Source organism: Indicator indicator, chromosome 13 (assembly GCF_027791375.1).
Source record: "Indicator indicator isolate 239-I01 chromosome 13, UM_Iind_1.1, whole genome shotgun sequence".
Lineage (NCBI taxonomy): Eukaryota > Metazoa > Chordata > Aves > Piciformes > Indicatoridae > Indicator > Indicator indicator.
The window spans coordinates 22,295,027-22,316,051 of NC_072022.1; the positions used below are offsets into that span (position 1 = coordinate 22,295,027).

Sequence of the window (21,025 nt, forward strand, 5' to 3'; positions counted from 1 at the left end):
ACTATAAAAAGAATGAAAAGAAAGCTTCACATTTAAATGTAATTGACAAACCAGTAACATAGCAAGGAATCAAGTAGTTTAACAAAGAGGAAATCTTAAGACTCGGACCAAGGTAAAGAATAAGAGCTATGGACTAGACTGAGCAGTCAATTATAGTGGCAACTTGCATGACCTAAATTTTCATTCAGTGTATCATGCACATGTAACAACATTTAACCTCCAGAAGTTTCCTTTAAAATATCATATTTTAAAGCGTCTTCAAAATGTAAAACTAATTCAGTGCTATATATATTACCTGGGCCACTTCATCTCTAGAATTCCATTTAACAGACAAAAGTAATTTGGGCAGAATTTCTGGAGTATTCACACAATAGTGTCTGCAAAAGAGAAAAAAGCTGTATGTACAAAGTATCATTTCTGTTTCAATAACCATTTACTACATCCTCTCAGCCCTGCATCTCTTTCTTCCTTTGTCAGCACAATCCAATCAATACCATAAGGTGGTGCCATGATCCATGTATGAAGTTAAGACTGAAACAACAGGGAAAAATGTAAACTAATTCCACAACTTACCTTTCCCCATGGACTTCTGCACCAAGAGGCAGAAATGTTTAAAAGTCTTTTCTAAAACACTAACCCTCAATACAGAGTAATGAAAAGGAAGCAAAATCCAAGATGACCATGATGAATTTGAGATGACTGGGGTGAAGTCTGACTGTGATGATGAAGCTTTTTTCTTTGGTTTGGTTTTGAAATACCTGTGGCTCCAGAGGAAGTCCTTCTCCTGCTCAGTGATTTCAGACAGAGGATCTCGTGTACATATGGCTCGCAGCTGCTCCTTGTCACTTTCTCTTAATTCGTTATCTCTAGCTATTCTGTTACTCTGCAGAAAGAAAGTGGCCCATTAACCCTCCACACATTTCCTTCTGTGCTCATACAACCCACATGAAGTATTTAAACAGCACAGCCACGCTTACAGCCTATGCTATCCAATACTGCCTTGTTCTTTCTTTTTGTTATAACTGAGGACTTAAAATTCTAAAATAGATATGAAAGACTAGGCCTTGGGTTTCTACAACTGCTTTTAGTCGCTACTGGGACAAGAAGAGATACATTTCAACTAAACCAGCTGTGTGGAGAAATAGCAGTTGGCATCTAATGAAGAATGTACCAGCACAAAATGAGAGCTGATGAAAGGAGCGAAAAAAAGAATCAGAACTGAAAAAAGCAGAATATGGGGGATGAAGCTTGGTAAATAAGAGGCAGAACACTGTAGGAAAACCTGAGTAATAGGAAGAACAGAAAACATTAACAAGATGTAGCATAAGATACTCCCCAAAGAGCACAGAAAACAGAACTGGTACACACTGAAATTGATTTTAGCTAAGGCTTCATTTATTAGAGCCAGCTTAGATCAATGGCAGAGGTATTGAAACTATTACAATTACTAGATTTTTCACAGCTTTCGTGCCAAGTTTCATTTTTCTCCTATACTTTCCATTTTTTAGTTCATTTATATGGTTTTTGCAAAGCAACATATGAAATGCTGCAGTTTAAGGTTTCAACTGTAATCAAATGCACTGAACAAAAATCTTAAGCAGCTTGGATTATGCCTTAGTATGAAATACAATTTTAACAAACAAGTTTCACACTTAAGACAAAGCTTTCCCAAATTACAGGAGTTGAACAGTATTTTTAAAGTGAACTCGTATTTTCACATCTGTATCATGCCTTCTACTACAAAAGAGTAAGATCAACTCTTTTCCAAGTTCAAATAGTTAAAACTGCATAACCACAGTACTTCACCTGTTGTTCTGCTCTTTCCTAAGGCAATTTCTACTGAGCATAATAAACAGGAATGGAGTGAGCTTTGTCTGTCAGTTTTGTTGACTAAAATTTGCAACTGGTTGAACTAGTACTTCAAAGTACCTAGGTGTCTTACACAGAAAGTTTTCCCAATGCATCTAAGCTTAAAAAACAAACACAACAGAAAACAGCATAAGAAACCAACCCCAAACCCACATAACAAAACCCAAAACCTGAAGAGCAATCAGAAACTTCCAGGTAGAAAATCAAGGCACCTTTTAAAAGGTGAAGTGGTGAAATTTCTAAGAAACAGTTATCTGGTTATATTGCATAGTTATCTACTTCAGACTGAACATTCTCTATGTGTGTATTTATGTACACAAATTATGTCCTCCCATGATAGGTTCACTACTATTACACAGAACAAAAATATTCTGGCCTTCAAGCTTACATCTACCAATACTGAAGTTATGAATCACAGGATTTGTAGTATCTTGCCCACACCAATGTGGTTTTTGAAATTACCATTCTGAAACATATGGACTGGACTTAAAAGCAGAGAGAAATTATTCAGGACTACTTGATGTGGCACAGGAAAATTTCTTGAACGCATTCTTAGGTATTATGGTAACAGATACATCGCAAGTAGCAAAGTCAGGGTAATTCTGTAAGGAAGTTAACGGATAAATGACTTCATACCAGTCCTGATACAAGATCAAATATTTGATATTGAACAAGTGATTTAATTGTACATAGTCATCTTGATTCTGAAAGAGTCATCCTTAAATTTAAGTTAAAAGTCAAAAAAGTGTAAATTGTACCTGCATAGTGGGTCAGAAAGATCATAGTTTAGGTCAATCCCAGAAGGGAAATGCATTTATCCTGTTGCGGTCAACACCAAAAACTTGAAATTCTATGAATTGTGGGACAGTAAATTAGATTTAATATTCGAAAATTGCTTCATATTTGAGATATTAATGGGCCTATAAACGATTTCTTGTAAGTATGTATTAATTAAAATGCAGTGTAATGCATTTCAAACAAGTTTTATGCTCTTTGTATCATAACAAAATCATTTCTATATAAACCACAGCTTTGCTGATATTTTGACTGTTTCAGACAAGCATTTTTACTTCTCTCAGATACAGCCAATGTTACACAGTGATCTACTACCCCAATTAGTACCAGCATATTGCCTTGAACTCCCTCAATATAATCAATATTACAAAGAGCTATAAATATGCACAGTACCTGAATATAGAAAGTTTAGCTTCAGATCTGAAGGTACTACACGTTAAATGATAAAGGGGACAAACATAATACTGAGTGAATAATGATGTTCAAACTTAACTAGCATTTAATAAAGTATGGTTTAAAAAAGGAAAAATAAGAGGATTTTGGCAGACAATGAAGAGGGTTGAAAGAAAAGCAGCATGAATAATGAGAGAGACTAAAGCAGTGATACAGTTTGTTTCCCTGTCAACTTAGTCACTGATGTAAATAGGCTTTCTCCATATTTAATCACTATTAACCTTATTCTATGGTATTGCAAAGATTATCACAAAGACTCCATGATAATTTTATATTTTATAATTAAAAAAAAACCCAAGGTAGAATAAAATGTAAGTTGATTATTACTTTGTCACTGAAATATAGAGTTTATTACCCTCACCATTCTCTGGTTTTTTTTTTTTTTTTTTGCCTACAGATGGAATAGAACAGTAAGTTGAGTGTCTATAAAACCAGGATATAGGCTGTGAATGTTATTTACCAAGAAGCCAGCTGCTCTTAAGGACTTGTTAAGAGCCCTGCAGCACTGCTCAGTCACAATACATATCACAAGCAGATATGCCACTCTGTGATGGACTTCCTGTAGAGTATCAGGAGAAATCAAATGCCTACAACCCCTTTGTTTGAGATATGTCGAAGTGGGACTGTTAAAAATATCACTAGAACTCTCAGACTGGAAACTTACTGACACCTAAAGCACTTTTTGCCACAGTGAAACTTTCCACGCTGAGACTCTTCTTCACACAGACCACAAAGCTTGGTCTGGGGGAAACTCTCAAGTCTTTGAAGTAGCCTCCAGAAGTAAATGTAAAACATACCAACTAATTTCACAGCCTTGTCTTTAAATACATAGCTTTTTGACGTTGACAGCTTGTCTTTTTTCCTCATTTTATTAGTCCAAAGCGTTCTTTTAAGAAAGCTCCAAATATCACCAGAAAGCTAATTATCATATTCTTTTCTTCTTGGAAAAGAAGAGATAAAGGACTACACTTACATGTATGCCAATCAATTTCCCCAGAATTCCGTATATTTAAGCTCACAACTAGCCCATTAAACAGCCAGTAGAGAGTTATAAGCACCTTTAGATTACAGAAGAAAGCCTACTTATAGACATGAAATTGCAACAAAATTGAACAGCATCATTGAAGGAGAATTTAAACTTCGGAAAAGTTAAACTAAGTACTTTAGACACCTGAATTAATGATATAAAAACGTCAAAAAGTACCATAATAGTTTGCATGGTAAGAATGTTTAACGTGTTTTGGTTGGTCAATGAAGCATTCAGTCAGTTTACTGGCAATATAAAGAACTGAAAATGTATTCATTTTGCTACACACAAAACCCCCCTGTTTTCTTGCTTTGGTGATAAATCAGGATACACAAAAACTGTTCTCTTTATAAGTAGTATACCAAGAAAAATGAATGATACTTCCATATTCTAGTAGCTAATTCTGGAAAGGGAGTTTGCCTTACCAGCCCTGCATAGCTGTAGTTAAAGCCCAGTTCCCGGGATATTGTCCAATTGGCATGTTCTTCAATCACTGTCATGTCTGGAAACTTTACAGGATTGCTAAACCAATCAAATTCCAGCTCCAAGCATGGAGTTTCCTATACAAAGGGAATTTAAATTACTTTTTCTGTTGAATGATACTAGTTTTAATACAAGTCTATTTCCAAACTGTACTCCTGAAGAGGAAACTGGCATGCACATACTTACCTTATTTGGATTTGATCCAGTAACACCAATAGGATTCAACAAATCCTCCAGCCCATGAGGTACTGCCCAAAGGTTCAAAGCCATTTTCCCAGACACAAGAGTGTCTGTGTAATCAAACATGTTTATATTTCCCCAAGCCAATGGACAGTGCTCCTTAAAGAGATTAAAAAGATAATTTTCCAGTGTCATCTATTAATTACTATAGAGTAAGTCAGGAAAAATAACGTTTTCACCCCAGAGTTGCTGAAGGCAAGTTGTGGAAGCTGTACTATCATTCTGTATGAATGACTCCCGTGGCAGTCATTTTGCAGGATATCAAAAGACTTGTAAACACATACTCACATCTTCCCCACATCAAATTAACTCAACATAATGGAAGAGAGAGTTTTTGAGGCCTCTAGTGACAGGGCGAAAGGCAATAGTTTAAAACTGAAAGAGAATAAGTTTAGATTGGACATAAAAAACATTGTTCTTTTTACCACGAGGGTGGTAAAACACTGGAACAAGTTGCCCAGAGAAGTTGTGTATTTCCCACTCCTGAAAATGCTCAAGGTCAGGTTGAGTGGGGGTTTAAGCAACCTGTTCTAGTGAAAGATGTGGGAGGGCTAGATGATCTTTAAAAGTCCCTGCCAACTCAAGCCATTCTATGATTCTGTAAGATTGGAAAACTGGTTGTAGAAAAGAAGAAAAAAAACAGAAAGAGAAAAAAACCCCAGCAAACAAAGAACAGAACAAAAACACCAAACACAACACCAAAAACCTCACAAATATGTAGTACCTGTGACACACACTCAACAACTCAGAATTTAATGGTGTCAGTGGCTAGAATTATGCCATGTGACGATTCTTAGGAATTGGGAATCTTGCATCAAATGCTAAAGCATCACAAGTCTTCTTTAGCTTATAAGTCAACACTTAATTAAAGTATAAATAATGTCCTTTTTCAATAAATAGGTAACTTACTTACATGTTTAGAAACTTGAGTTTAAAGGCACTCATACCTGAAAAGACTAGCACTAATTTTTGTGCCTGGTAATACAGTATAGACATGATTCATAGCATTGAATAGGTAAGATTCTTTTTCCTTGAGTTTTGACCATGAGAGAGTATTGGTCTGAACTAGATGAAAGGAAATAAAATCCCCTATTGTAATAAGACCCAAATCAAACATCGGACTAAGACTATTTGCCAGGACAGCCAGGACCAAGTACATTCCCAGACTTGAATTAAGGAGATTTTGTTTGTTAGCATATTAAAGCCATGAAGTATTTTACCTCCTTAGCACCCTTCCGGCCTTTAACAGAACAGATGGAGAGGCAGAGCCGAGCAGCACGTGGCAGGTCAGGAATGTACATGTCATACAACAGCCATTCATTCCACCTGTAAGGTTTAAAAAGCAGAATCAAGCCAGGTTAAAGGAGAGCATGGAGACAACTATGTATTTTATATTCTTAGTCAACCTGTATCAACAATACACTTCCTTACTGAAGAAGGGTCTTCCTACATGCATTCGACCACATCATCTCCTTTTGGGAATGCAGACTTCCCTGGATAGCCTCAAAGTGCCAACATTGTTTAAAAAGTCAGGCTAGGTTTAATTCCTGCAAACTTATCAATAGGTTCATTCACTTTCACTCCTGCAAACCTACTGACTACTGCTGTCACCATAGGTCTCATCTAAAGAACTAAGGTTTAGTTAATGAAATATTTTTCCCTTTGGGGCAAAAAAGCAAGTGGGAAAACAAATGTGACAGCTTTCACAACCCAACTGAATTTGAACTCCTAGAAAAGAGACAACTTCAAGAAATAGAACACAGAAATCCAAAGCACTATTTCTAACTCAGGCATTCTATTTACCACAGTAATAAGAGTCCAGATTGGTTCTACAGGAATACATATTCTGTTTTCATTAACTTCTCCAAATAGTCTTTATCTCTCAATTGGTAGAACTGTGCTTTTGGAGAGGAACTTCTGAATACAGTTTGTTTTCTTAAGTAGATTGCCACACTGAATTTTCTCAGTTGGAAGAAGCAGCAGCTTCCAAGGACAGCATTAGCTTTCAGTGTCTGTAGCTACTAGAAGCAAAGTTTTACAAAGGAGTAACTATCCAAGCCCTTCTCCAAGACCTGAGAATGAAGAAATTGCCATATAATCTTTAACCCACTTGTCTTAGGAGTTCATTTCATATAATATGTGATTATACCCACGTTTTCAAGCCACATCCTTCACCACCTTTCCAAGGAGATTTTGTCTCTAAACCAGTTAAACTATCAGTTCCAGTAGATCTATATTTGGGTAACTCAGGAGATGGTATTTTTCAACAACTACATAAATTTATTAGGCCCTCTAATTATAGAATCTATTCATACTTTTGTCAGTTTCTTATGAATAAGTTTCAAAATGCATTATGAAGACATGGAATCAGACACAAAATGCCTGTCAGGAATTACTGCTGAACACATACTTTGCATTTAATCCTAGCAGATGTTGAACATTCTCATTAGTCAGTTACAGGAACATCTCTTAGATACTTGTTCTCAATGTTTATATATGCTCATATAGAACTTCTTTTTGCACTTTTAAGTTCACATTATTATTCCAGATAATACTGGTGGTAGATCAAATCTCCTGAAAATAAACAGCCCAGATCTGGCAGTCACTTTTATGTTAGCTCTCCATAGTCAGTGGTTCTGCTTTAGAACATACTGTGTAACCTCACCAAAAGAAATGTTGAGATTAAGTGACATCATGTTGCCTCATGATGAAAGTGAAATCTGAGCCTGTGATTGGAACATGTGTGGATAAAGTCAAAACTAGAGCTCATCCATCTACAGCTATGCTGATTTCACAGCATTAATGTGTCCAGTTAGAAGCAACTGTAAACACACACATAAATCAGACCTGTTCAATAAAGAAACTGTACTCACAAAATACTTGTATTTGCATTAAGTTAATTCAAGCTTTGACAAAACTTAAGGCAAGGAATCACCAGCAAGGAGCTCTACTTGAATAATATTTAAGTCGAGCCTTTACTCCTTCAGTGCTCTACTTTATGATACCTCAGAAGTCAGGTTCTCTATATTTGCTCAGGTACTTATCTTACCTTGGATTAGAACAAGGTACCCTTTGAGTATTCACATTGTCACACAAAGGCTCCCCTCCATGGTAGATACCTGTTCTAACATAGATCTGAAAACAATGGTAATGTTAGTACTATCTTTGAAACATTACTATAAACAATATTCTTCACTGCCATCAACAGATATTGTTAACTATTAACAACATATTAACTTTGAACTTTCATCAAGTAAAACACAAAAACAAACTGCAAATTGAACAGCCCCACCCTCCCCACAACTCAGATTTGTTCATGCTCTACCAGTTTTGAAGCAGAGGCTATAAGCATATCCTTCTGGCAAAAAAATGTTTCCATCTTCTTCCTCATTGTCTGACAAACTAGTTCTTAAAAATAATAAGCTTGAAATAAACTCTAAAGAAACTTGAAATTTATTTTCAAATCTTCTTTAGCCTGGTGCAGGAAAAGAGCAAAATAGTTCTGAGAAAGTGAGCCAGGCTTGTAGTATGGCTTCAACAGGACTGTAGCCTACCTGCCTTTTATCCTTCATCTTCCCATACCTCTCTTTTTATAAACAAAGATATCAGCACACTATCTAGCATCCCCTCATCAAAAGTACTCTCTATTAACTGTAATGCACACTTAAAGATAATTATTATTTAGAAAAAACAACATGGGGTTTGTTCTTCTATCTATTACATTAAGCTCAAGTGAACTATGCAAACTGAATTCTGCTCCTATCAGGCAGAATATTTATCTAAATACCACAGCTGATGCCTTTTAAGTAGTACAGAAAACTTTTCAGCTGCCAAAATATGACTGCAGTTTTTACAACTGGGTACTTGAACTTAAATAACAAAGTGGTCTAAGTTTTCTGACACGTTAAATAACACTACTTTCCCTATGTAAACACAGAAAACTCAAGAGGGAAAACGTGAGCTGCTGGAAACCATAATCAATGCCATACAGCATTTGCATTACCTTGTCTATGTCTCTAATGTTCACATTTACATATGTTGCACAGAGGATTCGTATTCTGAGAGCACTACTTATAGTCCAGAGGGATTTGGCTGTAGCTTCTCCATTCATGTAGGGTGTAGCTGTAGAGATACGTCTGGAATAAGATGGCATGGTAAAGGTGTCCAGTGGTAGCTGGGTATAGAGGCTTTCCTTTGCCATGAGCATCAGATTGGGCATGCGACCAAGCATAATACAGCTTCTTATATACTGCAAGAAAACAAGCCCAAAATTCAGTTATATTTTTTAAGCGTACACTCTTGGTAATCTATATCTAAAAACATTCAGACAATTACAAGACTAAGAATATTTAAAGAGCTAATCACTGGCCCTCTACATATACTCTTTACAGTGTTTCTTACAGTTACAACATTCAACACTTCGAACACATTACTGGGTAGATTTGCACAGTAGTGCTCCATATCAGCTTTGAGATATGAATAATGCCTGCAACAGTAGAAGGCTGAACTGGAGATGGAGGACAGAACTGACAAAAATGACAAGTCAGGTTTCTTAGTGCTCCTTAGCTTCAGCACAGTGCAGCACAAACAAAGCAGACTGCTCCCAGATGAGAGCACTTCCTGGGAACACTTCTGCTGCTTTTGCATAGCATGCTTCTGTGCCAACCTGCTGTGCAGACCTAGCATAGGTGACTGATACTTGCAGTCACAGAGAGCACAAGACAAATGGCAGACACTCATTTTCAGCTCAGTTCTGCTTATTGCCTTACATTCAGCACTGATTCTGACAGACTCTAGCTGTAAGCCTGTACAATGTCTGTTCAGGACCGAGTGCTGAGAGCACTATCTGGAAACAGTACCATAAAACACAATGTGTTAAGACAGGTCCAGCCCTGGAGTATAATTAGCAAGCTTTTTTTTGCACACAGTAAAGGCACACCAGGCACTTCTGAAGAAACCACGCTAGATCAAATAGGTCTGGTGTTTGATCTCCACATGACTGTGCAAAATTATTCATGTATGCCTGCACTTGTTCCCCAGCTCCCAGAGAACAGAGCTGCCTTTCCCATTATTCAGGATCCTCCAGCCCCCTTCTCTCCTCCACTGCTCTGGAGGGCAGACTGTCAACCATTTTAGATGAAGGAATGGAAAGTGTTTATTACAACAATACATTCCTCAAAAAGGAAGCAGCAGCAGTCTGTCAGGAAATCTACAGGGTAACACTGTTGTCTGCTCCAGAGGGCTGCTCAGATGCTCTTCTGTCAGCAGTTCTGTCTCACACTCACAGCGCTTATAAAATCCAGGCAATGAAGGACAGCCAGCCACAAGGAAGATTTAAGAATGACTGATGTAGTGCTCTAAGTCTATCACTCCTTTAATAAGATAAAAAATTTCAAGATACAAGTAAATGTGAAAACAAATAGCTTGTTTAGATGTTTTCCACCTCAAAAGGGGGAAGAGGCAAGATTCAGAGTAGCAATGGTAGCTTCAATTTAACGTCTGATTGAATTTCCTTCTGTACCACATCAAATCCATTCAAGCATAACTCACCTCCTACCATCAGAAATCTAAGATATCTCTGAAAGTACTTACCACTGATTTAACCCTAAAGTTAAACTTCTTCCTTCAGAGAAAAAAAAAATTCACACTAGTGATATGAATTCTAGTTTAAATTATCTTCTCTCCCTCTTTTTGTTTTGAAGCACATACAGCAACAAATAAGTACACTATGCTCATGCATTAGCCAATTAAAGATGCATATACTTTCACTTCCTATGTTTTGCATTAATTTAATGAAAAAGCAAGCCAGTCATTACATTGATCACTTTTCTTCTTCACAAATATTGATTATTTCAGTGTATTTCAAAGTAAACCCCTTATGTTACTCACCTTATACTGGCTCAGTGGATATTTTTCTAGCAAGTACTCATCACAACCACACACTTTTAAAATATATTTGCCCTGGTACTCCAAGACACAAAGTTTCAGTTGCTCAGTTGACAGCAACATACTTCGTGTTTTCTTCCTAATTGCTTCAGCAATAACTTGCTCAGGCACACAGTCATGGTTGATTTTTAAGGTGTATTTCTGCTTATCATTGTTTGGTGAGACAATTACCCATATCACCACTATAATTTGCCCTAGAATAAACATAAAACAATGTTAGGCCTATCATTTTCAGTAGTTTCAAAACAAACAAGCAAAGCAACAAAATATCAAATCAACAAACATACCCCCCAAAAGCTCCAAAACAAATCCCATTCTCCCAACACAGAGAACTGCTTGCAGTACTGCTGAAACATGATGTAGGCAAGACTCAGAGCCCAAAATGCCAAAGGGTTTATCACTACATGAGCTCAGCTTAGTTTTGACTCCAGTGCAAATTCAAACTTCTAGTCCTTGAGGTTAAGAATATTTTTATTAACAAAATGCTACTGACTATTAAGCCTTCAATAAACCAGTAACTGTTTCACATTTGAGTACTGAAAGATAATTTGGTGATTCAGCATAATTTAATTTCAAATTTCTGAATGTCAGAGAAAAGGAAGACAAACCCCGGAAGTTTTCCTACACATTAAACAACACAAAACCCCAACAGCTCTATTTATCAATTTATATTTCAAGAGCAACTTATTAGAATAGCAAAACCCTGTAAGTGTTGTCTTCCTTTTGAATCTACACTATTAAAGAAAGTTATTCAGAATAACTTACACCTTAAGACATTGCTAGAATGTACTAAAACAGTGATGTTTAGTACAGGTACCACTTGTGCTCGTTGATTTCAAGCACTAAAACCCCACATTTCTACTGTGAATATTTATCTTACCTTTATCTAGTTTATTGTATATGTGTTTGGGTAGCTCAGGTGAAGACTCTACATTTGGAGGACAGACATACAACGCTCTACTGTGTGGTGCATTGGCATCTCGAAGATCCACTGCTTCTTTACAAACATTAAGAATATTTCTTCTGAAGTCTTGAACTTCTGGATCCTTAACCATATCAAATTCACAGACAGGCATGCCAATAGCAAAACCTACAGTATTGAAGAAGCATAAGATAAAAAATTGTAGCATAAAGAAGCATTTTTTTTTTCAAATGAACTATGCTATTGTGAGAAGCATTCCCAGAGATAGATAATGAATTTGTCGGCACAGAGTTATGTATTAGAGTTAATTTCTCAGGTCCTCTGTTTCAAGATGTAATTCCACTTACTCTAATAAGATTACTTGCATAAATTATTTGTGCATGAATGTTCAAGGGGAAACTTTCAACGATCCTGTTGCATGAATAGTCAACCACTGCTCTCCCCATGTCTTGAGTTGGATAAGCTTTACAAAGCTTTACCTATGATGCATTCATAACAATGAAATTTAACAATTAGGATCATGCCAGAACAAGTATTTCTGGTTGACAAGACTCTACCACTGCAATGTACAGCTGTTTGCAACCAAAAGGGAGTAGGTATGCTTGTACTGCTTGAGTTTAGATAACCAAGATGCTGAAATGTACTGCTTTAATTTAGATAACCTAGATGCTGAAATGTACACTAGTGTTGCTATGCTTTCTCAGTGGATAATGGAAAATTATAAACTACTCCAGAGCTGATTCAAAACATTACAATTTGTCTCCCCTCTTCTTCTCCAACATCAGGTATTTTTGTTTCCTTTCCCCTGCTCTTTTTGTAAGAAAGGGGGTTGGGAGGGAAAACATGTCATTTCTGAAATTTTACATTCTAAGCAAGAAAGAGCAGTATTAAAATGCGTTCAATCACAAATGTGGTATAAGGTTTGCAATTAAATCCCAAGTTGATAATTCTGTAAACTTCAAAACAAATCAACTTCCAAAACAACAGAACAGGCTTTGCTCTGCATAATATGAAACCCTACTAATATGAAACAAGAAAACAAAATGTCCTTCAACACACATACAAAGCAAAGACTTTGTATGTGAATGAAACATAACAGATCATGAGAGTCAGCTTTACCATTTATCAGCATCTTTGGACATTTGCTGCAACAACTGGCAGTTATGAAATGCAAACTTTATCAGACGCAGGTAACAAATACCACCTACTTCAATTCTTTGTTCCATGTTTGGAAGAGGAGAAGCCAGTTACACAGATTAGGTATGTATAAATAAAAGATAATCTCACCTATTTCTCTATTAAGGATCTTTTCTTCTCTGTTACCTACTGGTTCAATGACTTTTAGAAAAGGCTGAAATAGTCGCAGGTCACAAAGTCTCCGTGTTTCATCAAAAAATTCTTCTCTTTCCGCTTCTTGCGTAACACTTACAAAAATGTAAGAAGATTCATCTTGAAGGAGCTGATACAGAGGGTATTTCCTCGCTTCTTTAAAGAGTTCATGTTTAATAGTTAGTAAGGTGGCCTCACGGAGGCATTCTAGAGTCACTATCATTCCATTTGGGAGAAGACATTCCACAAGGATCCGCGGTGGCATCAAGTGGATGCCCCATAGTTCACCAGATGATGGTCGTGGAGGCATTTTTAAGTCTTTAGTTAACTTTGTGCTGGAAGTTTTTCAAGCAGTGATTCGTATGAGTAAACCTGAGTAAAAATTTAAAATACAAATATCACAAGGAATGCCAGATAAAAATTGTTTACCACTCGTAGATGAATATTCACAGTTATATTCTACTTTCATTAAAGGAAAATTTCACGAAATTGATGCCTAAGGAACTTCTATTTGATGTAAAATATCGACTCAAGACAGTTAATGGAAGAATCACATTAGTTTGGAAAAAAAATGCCAATATACATACAGTCTTAAAACGAGAGGATTAATTTTTTAAGCTTATAATTTAATGCTAAAAACACTTAAATAGCATGGGAATGAAAACGTTTAATATTCAAATTATGACAGCAACTGAAGTAAATCTCCAACCCAGTTCTGTACATTTTTAATTGGAAAGAAACACTCATCATCATTTGGGTGAGATACAAACCATCAGCTCTGCTCAAACCAATGCTTCAGTTCGTTTTGTTCTGAAAACTTTCTCTCATCCCAAACCTCTTAAGTATTCAAACACCACTAACATAACAGTTAATCATTTACAAAAAAACCCCTCCACCCTCTAAACTTCCTTTTAAGAATTCATGTACACACAAAACCTGGCCCTTTTCAGATTATTATAAACTACTCAGCAACAAAGCCTGTTTTCTACAGGAGAACTAGGATCCATTAAACTCTTTTTGGTTGGGCTTAGTTTTTTTTAGAATAAATTCCCTGACCTAGTTCCCTTTGGCAGCTGCATGAATGCCTTTGCCAAGCCAAAGGAAAGGAGAGGAACACGTCTGACTTTCCAGCAGCACTGCCTTATGCTGGCTTTGAGCAGGTACAAAAAAATTGTATCTAGACAGAGCAGAAAAGTCTTACAGACATGTAGCCAAGGACAGATGTCAAAGAGCAGCAGAACTAGGCTAGGCAGGCATGCAGCCACACTTCTTCAATAAGCTTTCCTAATCATTACCTATTTTTTAATTTCCTCAACCAGAGGCAATATTTATGTATTTGTGACAAATCCATCAAGAACTAGTGAGTACGCCCAGGACATTATCCACTGTCAAACTGTTAGCATCTTGTAAGAGGAGTAAAGAACAATCCATGTGATAAAATATTTGCTTTTCTTTGTTCTGAAGCTACTTCCCCCTGACATCCTTAGCTTTAAGTTCCTTAGCTTTGCATTCACTGCTCTTAATTTTACCAAGATCCATCAAGTCCTCCCCACTACTTTTCTGTAAAAGCTCCAGATTCAGTGCTTCTCTCCACAAGTTGTTCTATACTGTTAATCCTTGTTACCTCCTCTGTATCTCTTTCACCTTTACCCTTTTTGCAAGGTTAAAGGGAAACAATCTATCTGCACACCCCATTCAGGTCCAAAGCAGGCATACATTTACAGAGAGACCTGATATTTGTACTACTTTCCTAATAAGCTGCTTTTCTGATTGCCACTGAGCAACAAGGCATTTCCACTGAATCACATAACGTTGACCTCAACTCTCTTTGCAGAAAATCCACGTTACTGCAAAGGCCATCAGACGTTATGTAAATTGTGAATAGTGCATTACTTAGCCCATAATTTCATTAACTTCAGCATGTACATTATGAGAGAGGCTATTATCAACAGACATCTAAAGACCAGTCCACCATCCCTCAACCAAGTGGCTGAAAGCACAGGGCTAAGACAACTACCACGCTACCGTCCATTCATAGTCACCTTTTAATTTGAGAACCCTCTTAGGACTGCACATTACCTTAGTTTCTTCTTTTGATAACAGAAAGGAGGGAACCCCCCCAAACCAACAGCTTCCTATCTCTTCTGCTTCTTCAGCTTTCTGAAAGCTCTTCTGGTGGAAAGGCAATGACCTCTATGCTTGTTCTTTGCTCAGTATTTCTAAACTATGTGTATAAAGCATATATGTCTAAAATGACACATACAGAAACAATCATATATATTTAAAAAAAATAAAGCCTCATTTCTGCACTTCTATGCCTTGGCACTGATTCTCTGAAAAGTTCTTTTCCAAGTACACCCAATACCTGTTTTTGCCAGATTTCAGTTGTTAAAAAGAAGCATCTGAATGAAAACAATGCTTTCCCAAATCCCCTGCTTCTTAAGCAACTCTCAGTAGCAATAGGGCTGTCCTCCTTTGTAGCTGTAGTTTAGGCTTTAAAAAAAATATCAACAAAAGTAGTAAAGTGCTGCTGCAGCTTTAGAAAAATGCTTGTCCACTAACACCTCATGCGTATTTAGGAGGGCTTTGCAACTGACTTCTTTTAAAAAAGAACTTAAAGAAGCTATTTAATTTTCCTCCTCATTGTAACAGTCTTAGTGAATAAATGCAGAAATGGAAAGCTCTAAGCACACTCACAATGTCTTTAAAGAGCCAAACTTGGAAAGCTTACCAATTACAAAACATTACAAATGAACCCAAATAACATCATTGAGAGTCACTTGGGGAATTACGAATTACTGCTGCTACCCTCTGTTTACTGATAGGAAGTACACAGAAGGTTAAATAGCATATTTTTGATCACAGTGTGAACAAGATGGTGAATCACATGCTTATTTACATTTCTTCAACACAAGCATAGGCAGAAACACATTGCTTTTGAGGCATATGGCAGCATAGAAAAGACAGCGCAAGAACATGCAGTCGTAAGTTTTCTGTCCACACATACACACAGTGATACTACAGATGGACCACAATCAAATTAAATATTCACAACACACACTGAGTTTACACCAGCAGTCTTTCAAGTCTTGTTCCACAATCCTGCTGAGGCTTCTCTGAACTGAGGGTTGTAAGAGTCCATCTTCTCCCAGCCCCAGGTGCAAGTTCTCATTCTTCATCATGTTGGCACTGGTGCTCCCTGAGTCAGCTTGTTACAGGGTCAGATGGATCACAGTGGTATGCAACTATTCACTTTTCCTCTCTTAGGTATGCTTCTGCTGTTTTAGCCATCTTATTAAGATTACCCTGGAGTCAGATGAATGCCAGGGTCTACAAAGGGGCATGAGCATGACTGCCGAGCTAGTTCAGCTTCAACAATGATGGTTCATTCCACTACAGGTTTTTCCTCCTTCCCCACCAATAATTTCTAAGAAACAAATAGAAGCACGTCTGGGGAACACACATATTAAATCTTCTCAGACAAGGATTTTCTCAAAATAACTATCAACCTTGGCTTTTTAAGCAGTTCAAACATTAAATCACGACTCAATGCCATTTCTTTAAAGATTTGCAAATAGTCCAAAAGGAACATCCCAAAATCTACACTCTTTTAAGAGCAACTGCACCAACCCAGCAGTTTTTCTTTTAAACTAAGACACGGGCAAGTGCTGGAATGGTGCATGGAGTCACTCCGTGTGCACATTCATTTTACTTGCACATGTAAGCACGCCTCCAGGGTTTGGATTTGGAAAGCAAAAATGTAAACAGAAACAGTTTTGAAGTACAGTTGGCAGCTTGTGTTTCTGTGCACACTTTCAAATTTGGAAGGCTGCCTGGAATAAATAGAATCAATTATGTTCTTCGACAGTAAAAGGACTAAAATTCTAAGAGAATTCTAGAGAGATATTGTTTAAATCCAACTAAAGGTACACACAAACACTTCAAATGAATGCTGCATCACATCTGCAATCCCTGACCTTCCAAAAACACCTTAAGCTTTTTTTTTCCCTCTGCCAAAATTGGGGAAATCCCTAACCTGCAATCCCTAACCTCCCCCAAACCCCTTAATCTTTTTTTTTCCTCTGCCAAAATCTTTGGGACGCTACAAACTCAAAGATCAAATCACATTCTTTTCAACTCATTATGCCCCTCCTGATCTCCATCACCAACCTTGCTGAGCACATAACCTAGAAGCGATCAAATTTTGAAACTCCATTCAAAAATATTAAATATACACAAAGGAAGAAAAACGGAACATACCTCCCAAAGTACTAATTCCTACTTGCTTCCAAATACACTTATAACAATGCTAATTCATCTCATATATTTTCTTACAGTATAGAAATCAGCTAAAGTCTGATATCTAGAATAAGAAATTCCAAATTTTGAAAATCTGATTTTGGTGAACTATGCCATTATCACCTCACAGCACTGAACTGTGCAGAACTACAGTGGCACAGTAACCTCCATTTCACTCCGCTGAATGTTTTATTACAAGTTACAGCCGATAATTATTTTTTTTAATGCCTTCTTGATGGCATACAAATCTGTTAACTCTGGAAAGGTTTTCCATCATAAAGTTCGCTGCCAATTCTTTTGAAATCGTTCCTTCCCCTTGAGGAACTGACCTCAGTGAGGGTGAATTTCAGTAAGAACTGTACTATAGGAGCATTAATACTGAACATTAGCACTCAAAGTAGTATTTTCTCTGTTCTTATTTTAACAAAGCTTAGCAAAAATTAACTTGAGTCAAAACCCTACACACATTTTACCCTAAAGACATCTGAAGCTATTGCAGCTGTTTCCACCACATTTTCACATGTCAAAGCCCTGCATATCTATTACCTATAGCTCACCAGGACACTGGCAGTATTTTTCCCCCTACATTTTTTGGGTTTGTACGTTAACGTTTTGCCAGAAGAATCTCAAGCAGAAGTGTCACTGACATAAGTTTTATGGGTCTTGCTAAAAGGAAAAACTGTTACCCTTCATTACAGAATCTATATTACAAACAGTGGACCTTTCATGAGCTCTTCTATTAGAAAGTGTAGAGAACCCTTCCTTGCAGAAAGAACTCTCATTTTGTCATCTAATCTATAAACAGATAATCTGTAATGAATTTATCTTTCCCATCTAGAGATTACTCACAGAGATTCTATCAGATCCCCACAGATATCAATATTTTTAAATTATGATATATCTATATATAAAACAGTTAACTGATAAGACTTCCCCGCCCCCCCTGTTTTTTAAATTATCTGAGGACATGTTCTTCAGAGACAGGAACTTCATCCAATTTTATCAGTCCATACTTGAAATTGTATTAGTCATTCAGTAAGCCACCACACTTTAATGAAAGACCATTACTTTTTCCAGTCACAAGACAAATCCCATTACATTGCTTTCATAGACACGACATAGCAAGGTTTTATAATAATTTGTGGTATCACTGGTATCAAAGAGCTGCTCATTAGGATTTGCATCTAGATGCAATTTCCTTGCCAGGAAGAACTCTCCTCTACTTTTAGCATTGCCTTAAGGAAGTCTTGTACTCGTTAAACAATCCAGCTATGTTTATAAATTTCTATTTACTGAGCAGTGTAGGTCATATCATTTTCTTGATTCTCTATCAAACTGACTGAACTACAGACTTATGCCCCAAACCCCCTTTTTAAATGTCTATGAAATCCCCAAGACAAAAGGGAGAATGGGAATTAAAGAAAACACAAAATAATTCCTGGGACAAGAGCAACACCATTCAGAATGGAAGATACTTCAACTTTCTGAAGGCCAAAATGTTTTATTCTCATCTTCAGACACATCAGGCATTCCAAAACTCACCATGAAGAAAACTGGGCAGAGCTGTCTGTCTAATTTTGATGCAGTCCAAACCTGCTCTGTAGTGACAATAAGAATGTCCCAGATTAGGTATTTTCAGTACTGTCCTTTTGTTCTTCCTGCTTGCCAAGCTGGCATCTTTCCAGAATCCACGAAGACTTGTACAAATATGTCTGAAATTGTCCTCTATGAAAACATTATTACAGAGTTTCAAACAGCAGAAGTATGTCTTTGTTTAGAAAGCAGTGCTGGTTTACTGCAGTCACGTCTTAACTTTTACGTATTACTTGCAGCCTTATTTCACAGAAAAGGCACTGATACACAGAACTGCTTATCTGATCACAAACAGCAGCCCAAGGGAAACAAACAAACAGAAGCATTTAACACTGTCAAAACACATCTTCACATTTAGTTCCCTTCTAGAAACAGGCAAGTATTTCCAAACACTACCAATTTTATTCGTATTTACCAACTTCACCCCTGCAAAACACAGTGCTGAGTACCTTTGCACTGTTCTAGACAGACCTAAAGAAAACCAACTAACAGTACTGGTAGCATCTGTAGAATGACAGTGCAGCAGAAATACATTATTCCTTCCTGTGAATATAAAACCTCCCTGAAAATTAGTGAAAAGAAGTTTCAGTTTAGTTAGGTATGAGAACAAGGGATGACTATGTTTCAGAGCTACTTTCTTTAGTTATCTAACATGCAGATTTATTTTCATTTTCTGTTATTTCAGAATTTAATATTCTTGGATTCTGTTTGTAATGACTTTCAGATATGAGGAATAAAATTAATGGAGAGATCATCCTGAAAAATAAAAAGATGAACTCACTCTAAAGTATTGCCCAAGAGGTAACATGCATGCTATCTCTTATTGAAAAAAAAAAAAAATACAGGATCAAACAGCTAAAATGAAAACAAGATGAATAGTTTAAGATTTATTATTGTTGGTGTCTTCTGCTCCCCCCATCCTTTTCTCTCTCCAAGCAAACCAAAAGACCCTTGTAAATTCTTATTTTCAAATCCCCTTGCTCACCCTCCCCTATCCATGTAGGCATATTGTTTATATCTTCACTCATTATTTGGAAGCCATGAAAACAGAATCATGAGAAAGACACATTTGCACGTTGCTGGTGACCTCTGCAACTCCCACTATGACTGTGTTTTTTCCCTAGGGATCCCATGACATACAAAGAGCAGAATGTCTGTCCTAGAACATTTTCTTCCAGTTAAAGGTGGATTTTTTTTTCTTTGTTAAACAAAGGAAAACCTTGAATGAAATCTTAACTTTGAGTCTGAAATCATTCAGTAATTCCATTTCTAGCTTCACCTCAAAGGGAAGGATTTTGTTATTTATAGAAGACTAGCAGTTATAAAGCACAACAAGGAATTAAAAGCAACACACCTCTTTTCACATATCTGCTTACTCATTATTTCAATGATTAGCTTGCTTGATGTTTAGCAAGATGAGAACTGCTCTCCCATATTGCTCTGTTCTGGTTGGAGCTGTTCCTTCACAGTTAGGTGTGCACTCAAGCTCAGTGAGCAGCACTCAAATTCTTTCAAGCTCTTTAAATCAAAAGCCCTGAAGTTTGGCAACAAAACCAGCACCACATGCCATTTTGTAGCAATAGAAATAAAGTTTTCTCCAATTACATATTTTTCCTTAACATATATGGATTACAAACTTCCTGCTTCTTGCTACAAACACCCATTTTTGCATGCAGAAATACTCTGCTTTTGTAAATTAATGCAAGATGATATAAATGAAAGATTACTCTAGAATGTCACTCATAAAACTAGACCAGATAGATAGCAAATGCTGACTATATATATAAAAACCATAAAACTCCACCTTAAATAATGCTGTTTACTCTTCTTTCCATGTTTCTTCCCATCCTCCCACCTTCCTGGGATAATTGGAACCCAGACAGTAAACAGGATCTTTAAAAACAGGAAGCGCTGACACACAGACAAGGACAAGGAGCTGGAGCAGAGCGAATCCAGGTGTTTTGTGCTCTGGACTAGTCTGAATCTTCACCCAACTTCAACAGCTGTAACTCAGATACTGGGCCTTTCCTGGTGCTGATCTCCCCTAGACATGACACCTTGGCTCTTAC

General features: G+C 36.9%; 1 protein-coding gene across 2 annotated transcripts in view; it reads right to left on the minus strand.

The window, feature by feature from the left end:
* The window catches only part of PIK3CA (phosphatidylinositol-4,5-bisphosphate 3-kinase catalytic subunit alpha), a 29,131-nt gene extending 9,921 nt beyond the window's left edge, over window positions 1-19,210 (minus strand). The window contains exons 1-11 of one of the 2 annotated variants that reach the window (XM_054386330.1): window positions 18,906-19,210; window positions 13,023-13,436; window positions 11,694-11,903; window positions 10,757-11,007; window positions 8,871-9,116; window positions 7,917-8,002; window positions 6,088-6,193; window positions 4,814-4,966; window positions 4,570-4,704; window positions 759-883; window positions 296-377 (exon numbers count right to left, since the gene is read on the minus strand). In XM_054386330.1, coding sequence (XP_054242305.1) covers window positions 296-377; window positions 759-883; window positions 4,570-4,704; window positions 4,814-4,966; window positions 6,088-6,193; window positions 7,917-8,002; window positions 8,871-9,116; window positions 10,757-11,007; window positions 11,694-11,903; window positions 13,023-13,374 — 1,746 coding nt within the window. In that variant the 5' untranslated portion in view covers window positions 13,375-13,436; window positions 18,906-19,210. The remainder of the gene's footprint in view (window positions 1-295; window positions 378-758; window positions 884-4,569; window positions 4,705-4,813; window positions 4,967-6,087; window positions 6,194-7,916; window positions 8,003-8,870; window positions 9,117-10,756; window positions 11,008-11,693; window positions 11,904-13,022; window positions 13,437-18,905) is intronic. The other variant, XM_054386331.1, reaches the window with a different exon arrangement.
* Window positions 19,211-21,025: the final 1,815 nt, after the last annotated feature.